This window comes from Lemur catta, chromosome 1, assembly GCF_020740605.2.
Source record: "Lemur catta isolate mLemCat1 chromosome 1, mLemCat1.pri, whole genome shotgun sequence".
Taxonomy (NCBI): Eukaryota; Metazoa; Chordata; class Mammalia; order Primates; family Lemuridae; genus Lemur; species Lemur catta.
Genome location: NC_059128.1, coordinates 247605769 through 247628253, shown reverse-complemented (window position 1 = coordinate 247628253; position 22485 = coordinate 247605769). Strand labels below are relative to the sequence as shown.

The 22485-nt window shown below is 33.6% G+C and overlaps 1 protein-coding gene across 2 annotated transcripts in view; it reads left to right on the top strand.

Annotated features, from left to right (window-relative positions):
* The window catches only part of EPHA3 (EPH receptor A3), a 326023-nt gene that overhangs the window by 200502 nt on the left and 103036 nt on the right, over positions 1–22485 (top strand). For both annotated transcript variants that reach the window (XM_045557657.1, XM_045557665.1), the window contains exons 4-5: positions 12062–12217; positions 12920–13255. In XM_045557657.1, coding sequence (XP_045413613.1) covers positions 12062–12217; positions 12920–13255 — 492 coding nt within the window. The remainder of the gene's footprint in view (positions 1–12061; positions 12218–12919; positions 13256–22485) is intronic.

Genomic DNA, 22485 nt, shown 5'->3' with positions numbered 1-22485 from the left:
TTTTATCTATCTCAATGCAATAATCTAGTAAGAGTTAAGTTTCAAAGATCAGAATGTTTTATGAAAACATGATTATATTGTCAACGTGTAGTTTATATGTAGATAAGTAACTACATTGCCTTATGAGATATATCAGTTATGAACTGCGTAAAGCACACTGTTCAGAAAGAATTTTAGTTAGTTGGAATTTTTATCTGGCCTGCAAATGCACAGATGGTGAACGTGAAGGCAGTCAGAAATGGGTGCTAGAATATGAGTTTACATGATTTTAGATAATACTAAACATGAACTTACCTAGTCATAAAATTTTTTTCAGATATAGCTCCCTACTATGTATCATCAAATAAGTTTAAAATGCTAAGAAATCAAGATTTACTCAAAAGAAAATGGCTCATGTTCCAGCTGTCATGTTATGTTGAAGGCACATTAGATGTACTATTAGATGTGCTATCATAGACTTATTTAACAAAAATTTTATTGGTTTTAAAATCTGTTACTTAGTTGTGCCAAATGTATAGTAAGAGTGACAAGTACAGATTTGGGGTAGTGCTGAAGGCATTTTTAAGTATCTTTTTCAAGTGCATTAAATCTACCCCAAAATCTTGGAAGAGGTTCTATTTTTTTTTCACTGTACTATTTTCAGATGCATGGTAAACATGCATATCCAGGAGTTATATCTGAAATTACTATAACTAAATTCCAATCCAAAACTAAAAGGATTAATGCAATCCCACTTTATTACTTTAGTCTATTAGACAGTAAGTACTCTCTAGTAACCAAAGGAAAATGAAACATTTTATTTTTTTCCCTATACAATGAAGTTCCTTCTTTCAGCTGATAACATAAATAACATAGAAAATTAATTCTAGGGTAAGTAGGCAGATTCCTCCACGAAATAATTCAGCCCACAAATACCTTTCTGGCAGGTCTATGTCAGTCTCTATTCCTAATGGATAAAATTACTTTCCATCACTTGACTAGATGCATAAGAAATTGTTGAAAAAAACTTCTATGGACCTGACAGTTACTGAGATGAAATGAGGTAATCGATTTCCCTGTGTGCATTTGAAGATCAGCCAGTATCTTTATAGTACACTTCATATAAATGTGTACATTGTTTTTGTGATGTCAGATTGCTTGTTAATGCTACATTAGTTGTCACTTTTAAATTTTACAGGAATAAGAAGAAATTGGATACAAAAACAAAAATATCTGTATTGGAAGCCCTCAAACATAATTTTAATTTTTGATTATAATGCTTAATAGTGGGATACACAGCCAATGTACTCAATATCTTTAAACTTTAATCTTCTCCTGAGGAAAACTAGATACTACTAGTTTCACATGATTGTTGTAAGCATGGAAATAAAACACAAGTGCAATACTAGGCATGGAATAGGTTTTCAGTAAATGCTATTTTTTTATGTTACATGGTGGTAAGAACTGTTTTCTGTAGGTAGATAAATCCAGAGAAGATGGTGCAAACATTGCAGTGAAAAATCTACCTAGGTTTTCAAAGGCAACAAAATTTGTGTTGCTGGAATAAGATATGACTTTCTTAGGGAGCTCCCTTTCTCGTTCTCCTCCCAATCCCTCACCTCTCCCAGCTTCCTGTGTGAGATCTAATCACCTAAACTTTCAGAATATAAAAAGAAGACAAACAATCATCTTGAATTAATTTCTCAAACCAATCAACAAAATTCTAAAAAGTAATTCCAGAGAGTTGATAGAATATGTAGTTGTCTCTGCCATGAAGTAGAGTGGTGGTTTAAATTAGAGAAATCACACAGACTCATATATAAACACCCACACATACTCCAGATTTGTCTACTTTAATATACACAGGTATACCCATTCTATCTTTCCTCTTTCTCTCTCCTTCTCTCCACCTTCCCCCACTCCCATCCCATCTACTCTTCTAGAATGGCAGCACTGAATACAGATTATGTGAAATGACCAGATAGTGTGAACAAAAATGGCAGACGTTCTCCTGCTGCTCTTCTTCTGTATGTTCCAAACTCCTAATACGTCCCAGTTATTTGTACTATAAGAGTGTTATGTGTTTGCCAACTATAAGCAATGCATTTTAATATTTCCAATATAATATTTTCTTATCTTTCTCCTATTCTTTCTGACGTTTAATTTTCTCATCCTATTAGATAAATTTAATCTTCTTATTCCTTTTATCACAATTCATCTCTCAACTTGAAGGTAAAATTCTAGGATAATATAACTGTGAAAAAAAGTTCATATCTCTATATTTAGAAATTAACCCCTTTAAGGAATGCAAGACAGTTAAAGTGCATCTTAAAGTTTTGGGATATTTTTCTTTTGTATCACCATTAAATATTAATATATACACTGTGGCATCTGCCCATGAAATTTTTGTATATACTTGAGAAATTTCTTTCCATCTTAATTGGAATAGGGGGTATATTTTGTATTTTTATATGCAAATTAGAGTAGACACACACATTTGAAACTTTATAGAGACCAGTTTTTTCTTTGAAAAACTTTGTGCTCTTATGCAAATAGAAAAATAATTTTTTCGTGAACAAGAGGGAACTTATTTTATTTGAAGTTTAAATATATAGACATGCTACTCTACACAAACACAAACATATGTTTTTTAATAGTTTTAGAAAAGATAATTGGCTTAAGGTTTTTTGAAAGACTCATTTAGCTAACAGTTTTGTTGATCCCCTGGGCATTCACTTACGATGGTTTTTATGTTTTCCTGGTGAAATCAATTCTTATCCATTTAGGGAATGTATTTCAGAATACTTTAAGTAGACACCCCTTTTATATCTTGGAACAAATATTTATCATAAATATAAAAATAAATTAAAAAAACAGACATTAGTGTTGCACTCATTTTATTTATTTTTCTATATAACCTCTAAATAGCTATTATCCATGAAATTACTCAAAGCAAATATTGAATACTTTTAAATGGTAAATCTTCTAGTTGGTAGCATTATATGATAATAAAATAATACTCAATATATAAATGATACATCATAGGTTTATTTTAAATCTACTGACTTTTTAACAATAATATCACATGAGTAATTTTAATAAATTTTAAAATATAAAAATGGAATGGAAAGCTGGTAGGATTATATGAAGTGTTAAGGCATAAATCTGAACGTGAAGGATTTATTTCCTCAGAGTAGAAAAATTGACATTATTTTAAAATAAACTTATTTAAAAAGTAAAGCCAATTTAAAAGACTTCTGATAAAATGCAGTGATATCACCATTCCTCAAAACCCTAGATGGTCATCTTCTCTTTTGGAGAGTGGATAATTACCAATATAACCAAGAGAGCAAATATTTTTGAATTGCATCTTGCAGCTTTCAGAGAAATTTTTGCCTGTTTATTTTTCCTCTTAAGTTTTCTACCTTGTATGGCTTTTCATTTAAAGCCTGGATTTTAAAAACTGTACTTTTTCTGTATAAATTTTCCCAAGTGGGGATATGATTACTTGAGATCAAAAGTGTGAAATTCACATAGTGGACATAAATTTTTTAAGAACAAAAAGGAAGAAGAAAAAGAAAGCTCCTAGAACAGTATAATAGAATGAAGAGCTGATAAAAACTGTTGAGAGTGTGTGTACATGTGTGTGTGTGTGTTTGTATGTGTTTGTGTGTGTTGACAGACCAGGGGTGGGGGGTGGGGGTGTGATAAGGATGTGTAAATTTCAGTCCTGCACATAACATTGAATTTACTTTTTTACATGGATATAACTACACATATATGCACCCAAAGCTCAAGTTATACAAAGACACACACATTCACTGACTTGGTGTTATTGTGTTTGTACAATAATTTTTCTTCTAATAGTTTTGAAATTTTTAAGTTCTTCATGAGATAAGTGATAATGTTCATGTTTGATGGACAAGAATATACAGATAAACAACAAAAACATGATTATATAGACATTATTTTATCCTGGTTTTTTCCTATAAAGATATCATGAGCATCTTTCCATGTGAGACATTAACTCTAACATGCAAATCTATGGGAATAGCATAATTTATTTATGAAAATGTATGAATATAGCATAATTTATTTAACTGCTTTTCTAATTTAGGTCATTATGTTTTTTTCTAATTTGCAAATACTATAAATATCATTGCTCATATATCTTTGTGTAGTTGAATATACATAGGACGTAATTGTTCTTTCTGCATTCGTATACAATAATGCAGAAATTATGGCATCTAAGGTTTTCATCACTCACATCTCAAGACTCCTAACTTGGGTGACATTGTATACTCCAAAATTCAATTTATGTTGCTAATTCTGTTCTTCCAAAATTAAATTATAAGGGTGAGTGTTGGATTGGTACCCAATTCTCATGTTCTAATTATGATTCCAGTGCAGTCTGAAAAATGCTAATTTATAGTAGAGAGTATTTAGATATAGAAGTGATTTATTTAGCTCCTCCATAAATCTTTCTAGGAATAGTTTTCTTAGACATTCTCATGATAATAGATCTAATGAAAACTTCTGATACTATTCTGAAAAGCTTCTCCAGGCTGTCTCTTAATACAACCTGAGTATAGATTTGAGTCCTATGCATTTTAACATTCACTATAATAACGTCCCATAAATAATATTCTTTTTTCCATTCTCTTCCCTTCCCCCTTTTCTCTTCCTCCTATCTCTGTAATTACCTGCTCATTGCATACATATTTCTATTAATTTATCTCATTCTCTGCTGTTGATAATGAAGAATAGAAAAACTCAACTGGCGATAATCTTAGGACATACAGTTCTTCCTTGAAAGTGGACAACTAAAAGCTGGCAAAACAGAATCCTTAGAACCAGAGGCCGTTTTAGCATTCTCTTTGTGTTGAATGTGCATTGGACATATTTCAGCGTTACTGGCACCTGTCTGGCTAAATCTGATGAAACAACAACAAACACAATAAAGTCTTGTTACTAAGCTATCTTTGAGCCATACTGGATTGTGATTGATTCTGTTGTGTTTAATGGTGTGGTGGCATTTTGCCTTAGGCCTTTCTTATTGAACAGTGGAAGGAACAGAAGAAGGAAACACTTGATCACTTTGTAAATGCTGCACATTGCAGGCAGGGTTTAATGACTGAACGTAGCCACTTCCAGTGTATTGAAATGTCTCGGCCTTGCCTCAAAGCATTGTACCTCTATTCAGATGGCAAAGAATAGAGTTCCTGTAAGATTGTGGAGTGCAGCTCATTTTGGGAATAAACAGTTGCTTTGACCTTGTATAGGCAAATAGACCCTGTCAAGCCTGGAATTGCAAGGCCAGGAAATCATCTGTTTAGTCAGTGCTGGTTCTAGTCATTAGTTTGTGTTTATGGCTGGGAATTGGTAATATAGCCCTGTGTGTTGGAGGTAAGGTCTGAATACTAAGAGAGCCCTATTTACCAACAGCTTTATATTTTAATTTAATGTTAATTCAAATTGAAATGAGCCTTTTAACCCTTAATTAGGACCATGTTTCTTCTAAAAGTCAACCACATTAGTCAACTGGAGACAAAATTCACTTTGCAATTGAAAGGCTGTCTTCTTTCTTTCAACAGTAGCCACCATGGTTTACTAAGTGCATTTGTTTTCCTTTCACGATGGTAACTTTACCCATTCTCTGTATCAGCGTAGCTCAAAGTCATCAATTACAACTGGGAGGAAAAATGTGTTATGTGCTTTGGGAATGAGGCCAAGATTCTGTCCTTAAGCTCTTCCATAATTATTAGTCATTGTGTAGGTAGTGATCATAAGACTGCCTGTTTCATACTTTTTTTTCTTTATTATTTTTCAGAGCTGGCAGTTTGTTATTTTAACCCCCTGTGGGCCCACAGTATTCAGTTCCTGTTTTATTGTTTCCCCTTTGTAAGTATAGAAACAGCAGGTTCCCAAAATATTTCTAATTCATCCACTACAAATTGGTATTATTTTGGCTTCCTTCTATTATCTTACTCATATTTTTAGTATTTCTCAATAGAAAATTAACATTTGGCAAGGGATTCATCCTATTTGTTCCACTGTGGCCCATTCTGTTTTTTTTTTTTTTTTCAGTAAGTACTGAGGTTTACTCAATAAACGAACAAACACATCCTCACTGCCTCAGCACTGAAAATGGAAAATCTAAAGGCTAGATGAGCAAGAAAAAAGACAACTAAATCTCCACTGCAGGCCGGGCGCGGTGGCTCACACCTGTAATCCTAGCCCTCTGGAAGGCCAAGGGGGGTGGATCGTTGGAGGTCAGGAGTTCGAGACCAGCCTGAGCGAGACCCTGTCTCTACTAAAAATAGAAATAAAAATTATCTGGACAACTAAAAATATATATAGGAAAAATTAGCCGGGCATGGTGGCGCATGCCTGTAGTCCCAGCTACTAGGGAGGCTGAGGCAGTGGGATCGCTTAAGCCCAGGAGTCTGAGGTTGCTGTGAGCTAGGCTGATGCCACGGCACTCACTCTAGCCCAGGCAACAAAGTGAGACTCTGTCTCAAAAAAAAAAAAAACATAAATCCCCACTGCAGATTAATAGAAGGAAATGTACTCTCTTTTAAATCACATTTTTAATATTGCACTTATTTTTTTAAATCATTAAAAGATAAAACAATCATATTACCTTATATTTTTAAAATTATAGATAATATTAGCATTTTGATTAATATTATCAAATTTGAATTATTTCCATACATTCCTAGAAGATTACCAAACTTCTAAACATTCTGTTCTATCTAAAATGTGCCCAAAACGAAGCCTACCAGAAAACATAGTTTTATTATGTTACTGGCTAAGATGAAAGTATAATAGGGAATTATTTGTTTGACCGTCAATTTATCTTTCAGTTCATCCAACCATAAAATCAATGTACTCTTTGAATACGTACTGCTGTGATGTAGGGAAGCACTGAAAAATCTGTCATTTCTTTTTCAAATATATTTCTTTTAAGCTAGAAAAGAACTTAATTTCTTTGACTTATTGCAGTGTGTGATTTTATCATTTCAATGGGTACTTCTAATCCTTAAAGCAGTGATAAATGTGAAGATTATTTGTTCTTCATTTTTATTTAGAAAGTATTAGGAATTCTATTAATACAAATTTTGGGATACAAAGTATTAACATTTAAAGTGTCTCGGCCTGAAGAGTCTTTAGAGACAATTTAGTCAACACCTGTCATTTTATAGATGAGGAAATTGAAGTCCTGAGAGACAATCATTTGCAAGTTAATCATTCACTTAAAAAATGCTCATCAACTTCTCATTGCTGGCCAGTGTGCAAGATGCAGGGTATATAAAATGAATAGGATATAATTCCTGTCTCTGTATTGCTCAGGGTCTAACCTGGGAATACATAATTACTAAAAATGGAACCTATGAGTTATTTATAAAAGAGGAAGTCTCTATCTCAAATACCTCATTAATGTTTTAAGACACCTGATCAGTGAATCTGAAGAAAGTCTGTTTAGTAGAAAATACCAGATCAAGACCTGCATCTCCTCTTTCCTAGTCCAGTGCTTCTCCTGTAACATGCTGAAAATACCTCGAAGTATTGAGATGAAAATAAGGAAAATCAGGGAATTTCTTGGTGAAGATAACATAAATGCCATATAGGAAACTGTCTTGCAACTCAAATCCTCAAGTGGGTAGATCCATTTCTAAAATAACTATGACATATGAAATTGGTCTCCTTTTTAAAAACTAGGATTGTGACTTTTATTACTATAAGACTGAAAACAATCATTACTGTAGTTTGTTTGGATTGTTATAACCACTTATAATAAACTAGGTGTCTTGTAAACAACAGGAATTTACTTCTCACAGTTCTGGAGGCTGGGAAGTCCAAGACCAAGGTGCCACCAGATTCAGTGTCTGGTGAGGACACATTTCCTGGTTCATAGATGGACCTGCTAGCTGTGTCCCCACATGATAGAAGGGACAAGGCAGCTCTCTGGGGCTCTTTTAAAAGGGAAATAATCCCATTTATTATAGATTCTTCCCTCATGACCTACTCACCTCCCAAAAGCCCCACCACCTCACACCATCATTGGTCATTAGGTTTCAACATATGAATTTTGGGGAAACACAAACATTCAGATCATAGCAAGTGTCTAGGTCATTTTAGGAGACCAATACATGTTAGTTTGATAAAAGTGAATACATTAATCCAAGCATTATATTAACAAGTCTGATTCCTAATAAATCCATGATGCTATCTAGCAGGGCTTGAGGAGGTGCTACCTTCCACTTTTGAATAGTTATTAACTTAGACTCATAGATCATCTTACTTTGAATTATTGATATGAAATCAAAGATGACAGTTACTGCCATACTTAACTAGTTTAAAAAGCTCCTTATAAGGGAAGTAAACCTCTCTGGGACCAGAAAGAAAAGGTGGCAATTTGCCTCCACTTAAAAGATTTTAAACTGTTTAATAACTCTTTGATTTTACTATGCTGTAAATCTATGAATATTTTTTAAATGCACAAATAGACCAACATGAAAAGACAAACTGTTGTGCAGAAGAATGGGGCAAGTGCTGTTGATTATATATGCAATATCCACACTGAGGTTAAAATCTATGAATATTTTTTTACCAGCATTTGACTGAAAAGAACATTACTACTGGGTTACCTGAGGGAAGATGTAAATCAGAACTCTGTCATTTTGGTAGATTTTTTTTAAACAGAGTCTCACTCTTTTGTCCTGGGTAGAGTTCAGTGGCATCATCGTAGCTCACTGCAACCTCAAACTCCTGGGCTCAATCGATACTTCTGCCATGGCCTCCCCAGTAGGACTACAGGCACAGGTCAAAATGCTCTCCTAATTTTTCTATTTTTAGTAGAGACAGGGGTCTCACTCTTGCTCAGGCTGGTTCCAAACTCCTGAGCTCAAGCAATCCTCCCACCTTGGCCTCCCAGAGTGCTAGGATTACAGGCATGAGCCACTGTGCCAGGCGACTGGCAGCAGATTTTTAACACATGTGTATCCACCTTAGTTAAGTATTGCTTTAATAGCTGGTATATATCATGGAAGACTTTGACTATATAGCTGGGGCTTTTTATTTTAAAACTTGTCACTGGACAAATCTAAATTAGTATTCATTTGTCAACCCTTCTTACCTATTCTGCTTTCTTTGGTATACTCTAATAAGTTTACCAGAACTTCTTTTAAATAATGAAAGGTAAGAAAACACATTAACATATCTACACTTTCATGAATTTTTTTTCTTTTATATGTGAAACCTTCTTCACTCTATAAAACAATACTTAAATGAAAGAAACGTGCAGATGGTTACAAACAGGGTGTTATCTTTCTAACATAAGAAATCTTGACATAGGTGTTCACTGGATCAGCAAGTACAGGGTTACACATCCCTCTGGTTTGCTTGGCTTTTAACTCCTTATCACATGTAAGCTGCTGCAATTTTGGCCATAATTTCCATAATCAAGGCTGGAATAATATAGAAGGGATGTCCATTTGCATTTGCACCATCTTCCTAGAAAGGAAAGACTTTCATCAGATTCTTGTTTCTATTTTTTAACCATCTTTTTGGCCATAAGTTTGGCTATTCATCTCTAGATGCACTGAAGTCTGAGTAAGGTTGTATTTGCCTGGGCTGAATTCTGAGCAAAATTAGGATTCTGTTAGCAAGTAGGAAGCAGAGTGTGGATATCAGGTACATAATCAACAGCACTTGCCACAATTTTCTACATAACAGTTTGTCTTTTCATGTTGGTCTATTTGTATATTTAATTATGCTTCTTACCAGCCACCTCTTCCTATCTTTTTATGATCCTTCTCAAATGGCATTTCTTTTGTGGAGTCTCTTCCAACCAATCAGTCAGAACGGAGAGATTGCTCAGTGTGGTCTGTATTAAATGCCTGCTGCCTGCTCTTGATTGCAAGAGCCCTTTTGGTATGAACAGAATTTTTTGCCTTTACGTCTATCAAAAAGCCTGAACAAAACTAGATGCCTAACAAATATCTATTAAACTGCATGTGTGTGTGCCTACCTATCTTTTAGTATTGCCGTCTCTAAGGTTATTAGTTGATCATAATTGGATAAAGTCTAGTGACTAGTTTGAGTAACATTGTTAACTTCTATGTTTACTAACTATAGCTACCTTCAAGATATTATCAATAATCCTGATAAATTGCACTGTAGCTAAAAAGGGATTACGTGACTGTCTTGTCTCTTTTTTTTAGTATTACATAGTGTACCCACTTATAATAGTACCAAAAAGTGATTGTTTGGTGAATACCTTTATGCCAAATGTTATAAAAACCATAAAAGCCTCAAACAAAAACACACAGATAAACTTACAAGCAAACAAAATATTAATAACAAAGTACATCAGTGCACTCCAACATAATCTTTTAAAGACTCAGCAATGCTCTCCTGCAAATTTAAAGGCACTTGATAATGAACTAAATTGAAACCAGAAGTTAAGTGCATAGTTTGTTTATATACTGTATATCTTTTCCCCCTGAGGAAATATGACATGAGATATGAGTGGAAGTTCCTAACTAATGCTTAAGGATAATGCTAAAAGGTTTACGATCCTAATTCATGTCTGATTAGAGCAGTAGAATTTATTTGAATGGATCTCAAGGTGACACCAATAGGTGTTCAATAAATGATCAACTATAAAATGATCCTAAAGCAGCCATTCTTACTAGGAACTAGAAAACAGCTAGACTTGATTAATGATTTACTATCATTTTAAATTATTGTAGTTTCTCTTTCCAGTGTATTTCTCTTATTTCGTTTCAAGAAACTTTCAGTCAAAAGGTATTCAACCGATGGATATAATGTGTTATTTTTCAAAAATGCATTTAGTGATTATAAAATTAAGACTTGTCGACACAGGTTTTACTTGAATGTGAATAAACCTATATGCACAATATGAAGTCAATACAAGAAATTCTGAAATTCAAATACAATCTATAGGGTCTATTCTGTGCATACGTGTTTTAAGTCATCAGATCTTAATGTAGCATTGAAATTGAATTTTAGAGGTTTAGAAATCATTAACTTTTTCAAAGATGATATGGATGAAACTTAAAATTTGGATCCTGAATTCCTTCTTCAAAGGAATGTCAAGAGACTTCTTGTTCAAATTTTCACTATGATTTCAACTCCCAATGTTCTTAGGAAAATGAATCAGATGAAATAATACAGAATTTTGAATTTTCTATCAGAATACATGAAAATAATATAGTGAGATGTATCTCTGTAAAAGCAGTAAAAAGATGCCAAACACTAAATGGTAAACTAAAATCAATGTTTGATAACCAGCCCTTTGGATTTACAAAAAACATATCATGCAGAGATATGGCCAGAAAGACAAAGATAACATAGATTTATTAAAAGAGCTTTCATCTAGTAACAATTCACAAGTATATCAGTTTAAATAGAAACTGTACATCCCTATGTATTTCAGATATCGACAAGAGAATATACTTAAATCTTTATTTAAGGCCTTTGCCATAGAAGTTAAGGAACAACACTGTCAAGCCAGAAAAAAATCATAACACTTGAAAATCATATATCAAGAATCCTAAAATATACAGGAAGTATATTTTTCTTCCTTCATTTGCTTATAATTTGTGGGACAAGTTTGTACACACATAGAGCAATTAGAAAACAAGTCAGTGTGTAATATACTGCTAACTACAGTGCAAATAGTATACACATTGCATCATGTTTAAAAAAGGGAATGACTACATGGTGACATGGTTTTGCTTTATTTTCCCCACAAATAGTCCAATGCCAAGTAAAGCTGTGAAAACACAAGCTGGAAATTTCATCATACTCGCATGCCAAAATAATCTAAATCTTGTGGGTTATTTTTTCCCTTAACATTTGGTGCAAATTCAAACATATATGTAAAAAAAAAATTACACTAGGCCATATTATTTGCTTCTGTAAATTCTAGGACAAAAAATGATTTTTATTCATCATGAATTCATATTCTAACATACTGAAATCTGTTCTACATATTTTTGAAGTACATTTTCAAACTTATCACAGAACACTAAAAGAGTCATTTTGTTTGTAGCTTGTCGACCAGGTTTCTACAAGGCTTCGGATGGTAATATGAAGTGCGCTAAGTGCCCACCTCACAGTTCTACTCACGAAGATGGTTCTATGAACTGCAGGTGTGAGAATAATTACTTCCGAGCAGACAAAGATCCTCCATCCATGGCTTGTACCCGTGAGTAGTTTTGCTGCAACCCATGCCTCCATGTTTGGTTTGGTTTGGTTTGGTTTTTCTTCTGGTTACTGTGCTGTTTGTTTTTTTTTTGTTTTGAAAGCATTTGGCCCATTTCCTTCTGTTATCCATGTGCAAATTGAAAGCTTTTTCTGCTTCACTCTCCATGCTTGGCTCACCCCAAGTGCAACATTTATCACACAAAATGAATTATATTTTAAAGTACTTCCTGCAGTACAACCCCAAGAAAGAAAGAACGTTTTCTGTGTCTTGTTTTAGACCTTGCATTACGTTTGACAGGATAGAGGAGGTTATAGGCAGAGGATTTATGTTTTTACGTTTCTATTCCCTCTTGCTCTATGTTGGTCATAGGTCACAGGGAAAAAGGACTAAGATTTATAAAACTAATACTAAAGTTTTCACAAGTATTCACAAGGGTATTAAACGTAGTGGTAAATTCTTTTGTTGGACTTTCTGAATGTACCCTCACCTTGGAGTCAAAACTCCCCCATTCATTGCTTGGGGAGGATAGTACTCTTGAATCCAAGTGTCTATAATCTCATGGATCCTCTAAGGATGAATTAAAAGTAGATAATAAAGACAGGATGGTTATTTACCTCTTTCAGTTCCATTGTAAATTATCTATTTCCCTTGTAGTAGAAAACAGAAGTGAGGGTCATTAATCTCTGTTGAACTACTTTTCAGGGCCTCCATCTGCACCAAGAAATGTTATCTCTAATATAAACGAGACCTCGGTTATCCTGGACTGGAGTTGGCCCCTGGACACAGGAGGCCGGAAAGATGTTACCTTCAACATCATATGTAAAAAATGTGGGTGGAATGTAAAACACTGTGAGCCCTGCAGCCCAAATGTCCGCTTCCTCCCTCGACAGTTTGGACTCACCAACACCACGGTGACAGTGACAGACCTCCTGGCACACACTAACTACACCTTTGAGATTGATGCCATTAATGGGGTGTCAGAGCTGAGCTCCCCACCAAGACAATTTGCTGCAGTCAGCATCACAACTAATCAGGCTGGTGAGTACATGTTGGATGTGCCTTACTCCTACCAGTAATGGTTTGGGCAGAGAGAGTGGAAAAGAGGGTGGAAGAAAAAAAAATATTTTAAAGAGTCACTGGATTTTGTTTTCTATCACATTTAGACAGTTAGGATACTTGAAATAATTAAATTTAATTCTTCAAGTGAGAATAAACCATATTTGTCAGGTGATTTTTAAACTAGTTTAGACCCATTACTTCCCAATTTGGAACCCTTAAATATTTGGATCTCTGAGATAGTAGTTACAGGGCTCTTTGGGACATTTTTATATTTCAAAGAACTTAACAGGCATTGAAGCTTAGCTTTGAAAAAGTTGGGTAGGATATTTAAAACTATAAATATCTTTACCTTAGTTAAAATTAGATTTTTAATGTAATTATTCAGTTATTTTATGCTCCTTAGAAGCTCTGCATATTATGACTCTGATAGTTACAATCTCTGCTTAGTGAATAATAAAAAAATAAACCAATAGCATTGGATATATATGGATTGTGTTAAAAATTCAAAATATGAAATTTGGGGAGAAGCATAGTATTACAAAAAGAGGTCTTGGTAGAAAAAAATTGGAGTCATTCATCTAAAAAATTTCCTGTTGTGAATTGTTAGGTGATTTCACCAGCCATATTTTCCGTTGACAATATTTCCTTAATTAAAAGAAAAATCTGCATTGGGAGGCAATAAACAAAGGGCCTTCAACATGAAATGGAAAAATTAAACAAGCACACAAATATCTCATCTTTCTTTATCTTACATCCACAACTTTTCTTTTCTTTTTTTTTTTTTTTACTGTTAGTAAAGCATGTTCTTTCAATCACTCTTTAAATCCTCTATGTGAATTACTTACGGATTTTACTTATGGGGTTTTAATTGTGCATCTCACAAACATAAATATGGATTATACTTTACACACAAATGATGCCCCTTTGAGATATCTCAGTCACTTTTCAATATTGATAACTGTGTTGAACTTGTAATAAAACAGCTTTCTTTTTTTTATTTCAGCATATTATGGGGGTACAAAAGTTTAGGTTACGTATACTGCCCATGCCTCCCACCCCCCAACCCCGAGTCAGAGCTTCAAGCATGTCCATTCCCCAGACAGTGCACATTGCACTCATTATGTAGGTATACACCAACATAGCACACACAAAGTTAAGCTGATAGATATTTGTTGTGCTTAGTTGTTACTACAACATATCATAGTTAGGAATACATTCCAGGCAGTTCAATTCAGAGATATTATTGTATTATTATATACAAACAAACATTGGAGCCAAAAAGGGAAGAAAGAAAGAGGCAGGATACCACTCTCCAGTGCTCTCCCAAGTGGACTTACCTCTGAGTTGAAAGTCAGGATTGAGTGTAAACTCGGCTTCTGGTCTGCATTTGGCTTAAATTATGGAAGTCCCTCTGGTCTCTAGTGGGAATTATGCTTTGCTCTGAGGATATCAGAATGTACACTGGATGCTATAGGCCAAAGGAAAGCAGAGACAAAATTCTGCCATCACCTGAAAGAAGTCTTCTAACAGCCAAATAACTAGCCAAAAAACTCTCCACATTGTTTCTTTCACTTGGCTTGCTCAGGAAGTTTACTTTAACTTCCAGGACACACAGTAAGTGTCCTCTGGGACAGCGAGTATGCACCAGTATGACTCTGCTGGTTGTTAATATTTTCAACTCTTTCTCTACTGGTTAAAAGTAGTTCTAACTCTTTCTGCAGGTCAGTATAGAAATGTATCTATACTGATTAATTTCTCAAATACATTGAGTAGTAGCTCCTTAAGCTTAGTATCTCTGGTATACCTCCATCCCTTCATAATCCAGCATCCAACGGGATAAATCCTGGCATAAGAGGGGTCTCCAGAGCATCCCTCCCTCTTGAGAGGTCCCTGTCCCTACCATCCCTGTTGATAGATATTTTGAATATAACCCTTGGCACAGTCCATCTGTGTTCAAATATGTATCTTTCTGATTCCAAATTCCTCTTTTGTTCCCATTTTGCTTCTGGTCTCATGTATTGATGAAAATCTTATACTTTTAAATTTCTCATGGTAATAAATAAACCTGTGGGAAAGACATGAATTTTAAATGATATACACTGAATCATTACTTTAATCTTGTTTACTGAATCTGTAATTTCTCCCACTCGAAGCTAGATCCCAGACCAACCAGCATATGCTTTTGCTCTGCTTCAGTTAATGAAGTAATGAAACTTTGTAGCTAATGATATTTAAAAATTTGTAACAGGTTTATTTAACTGTCTTCTGTGAAAAAAGAAATGAGTACTGTAATGCTATTGCTAAATATCTCACAATTATGGTTTCTCATAGTCAGTGAACACAGGAATTTTAAGAAATTATAATGATGTGGCAAATGGCTTTCCCAAGTCATATATTTCAAGCTGATTTATGATGTTGTTTAAAATAGGAGCATCAATCTGTGTTATAATTATCTCTTAAGTCAAACAGAAACGTATAAAAACAAGCAAGAGCTCTTTATTTCCTATCTTATCATTCCCCTCTGGCTTTCTGAGAATGCATTTATCAGGAAACTAATAGTTTCAAATATATACAGTGAATGAATCTAGGTAAAGTGGCAATGGAGAGCAGGCCAAGGCATTAAAAAATAAATGAGGTTGATGCTTTGGCCCTCCCAGTTACAAATCACAACTTAGGATAGAGATTCAGCAGGATGACATGAGTTGCTCTCCCTAGTCCCACTCCCATTTTTTAAGAAAAATCACAAATTTGTTTCCAATATGCACCACCAGGCATTTTGTATATTTATTTCAGTGTATCTGCATCATTTTGAATGCCTGGGGAGATAGAGGTCTTTGTTTTATCTCCAAATCCCCAGGGTAAGATATATAAGCACGATTAGAAGCAATGCTATTTCTACAGGGAGTGTTTCTTTGTTTTGCTTTATTTTTGTTCTTGTGAAGGTTAATGGACTGGTAGCCTTGAAAAATGAGCTCCCTAACACTGGAAGGATACAGCTGTGACAGATATGATGCTGTGGTGTTTAAATTTCTCCTAGTCTCTCTGTCTTTGACACGGATATAAAGGGGAAATGTGAATGTGTCCTTTTTAATTTACTTGGTGAGATTGAATTTGTTGATTCTTCTCTTGATTACATTGTAAAAGTCTTGCGATGACCACATGATAAGGCACCTTCTAAATTGCAGAGGATTATGTTGTGAATTTGGGTATTAGTTCTTAGCTTTCAATACTTTCACAAAGTATATCAGTGAGATAAAAAGCATGGTCTCCATCGAAAGATTGTATCTGTGAGTCCATCAGTCAAACATGTAGAGAAAGAACTGCAGATTACAAAACAAAAATCTTCGAAGTTATAACTTGGTTTAAATTGCTACTTTTTGTTTTCTTCCTTAGAATGAGTAGATTTATCTTTTAGTTCTGGATTGAAACACTCATTCCACTAGTGGAATATCTGTCTCTGTTTATTCTCAACTGCCATTATAGCTACTGCTCTTTTTCAGTATCCTGTGGCATATAATGATCTCAGACTAGAATAAAGGGAACTAACAGAGAATTTATGGGGTTTTGGAGTTTTGAGGTCCACCTCTGCCCCCATTTTGCTGCTGAATCAACTGAGATCCAAGAAGCTTTTGCAATATTTCATCAAGAGATCAAACTTCTGAGTGGATTGACTGTTTTCCCTCATTTTTCAGTTAAATGTGTTGGGATTCGGCATACATGTGTACAATTTCCATCATAAAATTTGATTTATCCATATATATGAAAATGTTACAGAATAGTACAATAGTATACATTATGCCCATATGCTTTCATACAGATTTCTCCAAAATTACCATTTTATAGCACGGATGGTATCATTCTATCTCCCATCTCTCTCTCTCTCTGTAGATATTATTTATTTCTGGACCACTTGCAGATATTATGCCCCTTTACTTCTAAACACTTCAGTGAGAATTTCCTGAAAACAATAACACTCTTGCATAACCTCAATACATTTGTAAAAATCTGGGCATTAACAATGTTCTGTAGTATGATCTCATCTGCAGATATTAGTCAACCTTCGTCAATTGTTCCACTAATATCCATGTGGCAAAACAAATTGATATTCTGCTTACCCTAAGTTTCTATTTATAATAAAATTCCTATCCATTTTAATGAATAAATAAATTATTTTCTGCAAACTCAGGACAGATGCAAAAATATTAGGAAAATATCAAGACCAACATTTATTGATAGGACTTTCTAGGTACTTGATACTACTCTAGGAATTTCACAGCTACTATTCCATTCAAAGGTAATCAGCAAATAATGCTATAATTTAAAACAGAGAGAGACAAAACTTAATTTTATTTATATTTTCTATAGAAGTTCCATTAATTTATACAAAGAAGGATAGCATCTCAGAAACTATTTGATGTAATGAAAATATTTCTGTCCTTAGCTTCAGATAGAATGGCCTCTATCATCCATTTAATTCGAGAATCAGAAACAATCCTTTCTTTTCATCTTAGACAAGCTCTTTATTTTCTTCTGGTTAAAAATTGTCATCCATCATGTAAAGGTATAGAAATCCAATCAATTGATAATTTTCTTTTTTTATTTATTTTTTGTTATTCTGGGACTGTAATCCGTAACTTTGTTACTAGTATAATTTTAATCATTCAATACAATTTTTTGGCCTTTAAGAAAGCCTATGTACTCACTTCCTATAAAAGACTTTTAGAACCTTTCTCACCCATGGTTTTGTGGCCTGCTATTTCACAGAACAAAATCACAGCATCCATTAGGAGAAAAAGAAGTAGATATCTTTAATAAATCTTAAAGAAACAATATATACTTTTTTAAATGGACCCTAAAATATCAGAGCCCTTTGCCTATATAGCATCCACTTTAGTTAGTTTTCATTTGATGAAGCACATATTTCTAATTTTTTTTGTTTTTAATTCTGAAATATATTTCCTCTAGCCACCTTATTGTTCTCTTAGGACTTAGAAATAGCATATGAAAGAATAACACCTCGTGTCAAAGGCAACTAGTCATGCTTTAGCATTTCTGAAGAAGCTAATGTTTCAAAATAAAGGTGGAAAAGGTGCTTAGTTGGGTCTGCTATTAAACTATGGCCACATATTGGTGTGGTCCCTATAGAAATGCATGTTGCCATGTAATTATACTCCCTGGAAGTAAATTAGATGCCAGAAGAATCTACATGAATTTTTTTCAGAACATGAAGGAAGGTGGTTTTAGCATCAGTGTAGTGAATCAAAAAGTTAAAACATAATAAAAATCACCTACCAAAATAGTGGAGATCATATGACTTCAATAATGCACTATGATGCATTTTCTTTCTGCTTGTTTCATTGTATGATTAACGAACCCTAAGAATCGAAGTCTCAACCTTTTATTTCTCTCAAAAAATAAGTGAGATCTGAATCCAGCCCAGAGATTACAAGTGAATATGTACATTATAATTTTAATGGTGTATTTTACTTGTGTGGTAATTTAGCTTCTTCCTTTCCATTTTGAAGTCAAGGCAGATACCTGTGCATCTGGGAATATCACTCTGCTGTGATGTGTCATAGTGTGTCTGAAGGCTTCCGCATCATTTAACACATTAATGATGCCTTTCAGCCATCACACCGTGGTACGGAGGCATATTATGTATCTGCAGAATGAGCAATAAGCTGAACAAAAGCAAAACCATATATTGTCCTGACAGTTATTCAAAACCTTTATATGAGCTTAAAGCCACGACAATACAGAACACGAGCGAATGAAGACCTTTTGGGAGATTCCTAGATCTAAACTGAATTCTTGTCCAGTCTTTATTTCTGATCCTTCATACAATTCATTAATGGAGCAGACATGTGCCTGGAAGGGTAAGATTAAGCTTTTCATTCTGGCTTCTCCTAAAGGATGCTCACAAGACAAAGAACATCAATTACCAGCTAGAAGAGGAAATATGGTGTTAACCAAAGCATGTAGAAATTAAGAAAGAAATAGCCTTTGATGCTAACTTGTCCTGTCTTAAACCACATTCTTCTAAGAGCAAAAGATAATTCACAGAAGTCTTTCTTTCCCCTTTTTTCCCAAGGATAACATTTTTACTATTGAAACACAGTAAAATAATACTTTATATTTTAAATGTGCTCTACTCTTCTAGGATAACTTAAATACAGCCCTTAGGAAATGATTGCATTATGTGTAAATAAGTGAGAAATTGAATAAATTCAAATATTTACAAAGGGGGGAAAGATGCTCTGTTCTCAAAAGCAAGTATCTTGCTAGCACTGGGCATATCTTTTCATAATAAACTCTTAGTTGTATTTCAGTAATTCCACAAGTATTATCTCAGTGTTAATAATCATTCTGACTTTATCAATATAGTACCATTATCCAAATTGAAAAAAAAAAAAAGGCATCCCTTCCTCAAGGAAACGTCAGAAAACGATTACAATAAGTGTCCGAATTACAAGGACTATGAAGGATGTCACCCCTACACGCAGGGGCCCTGAAATTTGCATCAAGCAAAAGAATGCCAAGGCCAAAAAGACGACGGGAAGTTCACTTGTTCCACCCCTTTTCATCATTATTAATTACTGACATAACTCCTCTGATATGATTAGCACTGCATGAATGTCCTTTACCTAATTATCTTTCTTAATTCTTACAATAATTTTATATGGCTGTAAGTGAAGAAATGTCTTGTTCACGACTGCACAACTCCTGCTGTTTACGGTTATGATCTTCTATTTCCTATGGCTCACAAAGAAGAGACTGTGCACAATATATAAGTAAAACTAAAAAAAGAAATATATAAAGATAGTTATTATCGTAAAATCTTGAGTGTCTGGCACACAGAGGATGTGTTTTTTTTCTTTAAAATCAAAATGTTATGTAATTCGAGCAATAGTGATAAAAACTCAAACCTGAATTGCTTTATTGGGATATTGTTTATCCAAATCTTTCTTGGCAAAACCAAACAACAAAACCCCCAGACTTCTAAATTAGCTTTAAAAGATTTCGTTTAATCAATGTTAATTTAAAAGCATTTATCTTGACAATTTATTCATCCTATATAACCTCTTACTGCTTTCCTTATCATTTCAATAGGGAAAAAATTAATTATATCAAACCAACAGAAAAAAAATCTATTTCTGATCACAATTTTCTTTAAGAACTAGCTTTAAAGGAAAGACTGTGTGGCTAACTAGGAAGAGCTCAGGAAGGTGTGTCAAAAGAGGTAAATACTCGTCCATGTTTCCACTCTTATTGGACCTCAGAATAGGTCACTTATCATATCTATGTTTTATCTTTTATGAAATTAAACACTTAGATTAGGTCATTTCTAAGTTTCTTTCTAGTTTATTCTAGGGATTAAGTTAGTGCAAATTGTATAATATACTTATAGAAAAATATTAATAATCCACTACTTATTTATAATTGAAACAAATACCATTGAGGGGGGGGAAGTATTTGAGAGCAAAGTGGAATAGGGCAGTAGCAAAAGTCTAGTTGTAAAGTCAGGAGCTGCCACTTAATAATGAGGTGACTACTTTTTGCACTTTAAAATTTGGTTTGTTTATGCATTCATTCTTAATTTTGTTTAATAGTTAATTTAAGGCAGCTATTGGACTAAACTTACTGGCATCTTTGCATCCTTTTAGAAAGGGATACAATAATAATTCCTACACATGGATTGTTGTGAAGATTAAGTAAAATGACAGAGAACATTTGTGACTGAGAAAGCGCTTAAATAAGTTTTGTGCCCTGTCTGTGGTATAATCAAGCTTATCTTGTGTCTGGAGAAAATAGATACTCCTTTTTAAAATTAAAATATGAATAAATATTAAAACGTGTGAAGTCAAACTCTAAAACACATTACTTTGGCATGATTGGCTTAGGTCCCAAATCTTTTCAAAATTGTAAGTCATATGTGTGACATGTGACAACCATCAATAGGCCATTCTTGCTTTGTTCATTACACACACATACGTATGTATATGTGTTGACTTTGTGCCGGCACTGAGGTGCCCATGAGAGAGTCTCATGGAAACCACTGTTAAAAAGTTGGATATATTGGTCTATACCTCTGAGACTTGGGCTAAGACAAGACCCAAAGGCACACATAAAATAAAGAAACTGGTAAGACTAATAAAGGGACAATCAAACAAAGATATCTACAAAGATTAAAGAGAAGAAATGGAAATAAACCAAATAACAAAAAAAAAAAAAAACCAGTTCTAATAATCATTCTGGATAAAGAATTCAAATAATAAATTTTTGCCAAGGACCATGTTGTGACTGGAGACAAAGATTTTGCAATTACTTAGGAAATCTTTACATTTTACTTTTAATCACAAGAATATTAGTTGGCTTTTTTTAAAGTTTATTTTAGTAAGTTTACTATAGTTCCAACAAGGGAGAATTTTAAACATCCCCCACAAGTAATTATGCATACCACAGATATTTTAAAGAAATATGTTGCATCTCATATATGTTTATTTTTTTGATTCATCATATTATTTAAATATACTCTGTGGGCAAAGTTTGTCTATCTTTGCCCATCTGTAGAGGCTAATTATGTGTATATCCTCTAAAAATGAATACATGTTGCAATTATTTATGCCAAGGAACAACATTCTCTATTTCTATTTCATTGAGTAAAGCTTATTTTATTTTCTTTTTATTAAAGTGATTTCAAAAGGTTTTTCACAGTTGACATATGATATATATTGTCTACTATTCCTTTTAACTCCCAGCAAAAAGGCTAGGTTTAGAATACAGCATACTTCTTTCTTGATTTGAATTGATACAGTAGAAGAATTTGGTTTAATTTGACATTTTTATTTCTGAAAAGTTTAAAAACTGGATTTCATCAATTTTATTTAAGATATGCTTTCATTCTAAGCTGTTTTCATAAATTCCTATTATTGTGATAATAAGGATACATGTGATAGATTTCCTTATTAAAATTTTAATATGAAATAGCTAGACAAAAAATAGGTTTTACAACTTACTGTTTATGTGTATATGTGTGTATATATTTTTATGTTCATGTGTATCAATTAAGAATATAAAATTCTAGAAAGAGTTAAGTTGAAAAGTATATGAAATCTAACTGATCTAAGAGAAGAATGCCATTCTTTTTTACTGAAATATTTGAACTTGAATAGTTTTGCTTTTAACTATTTCATCTATTAAATAAGGTT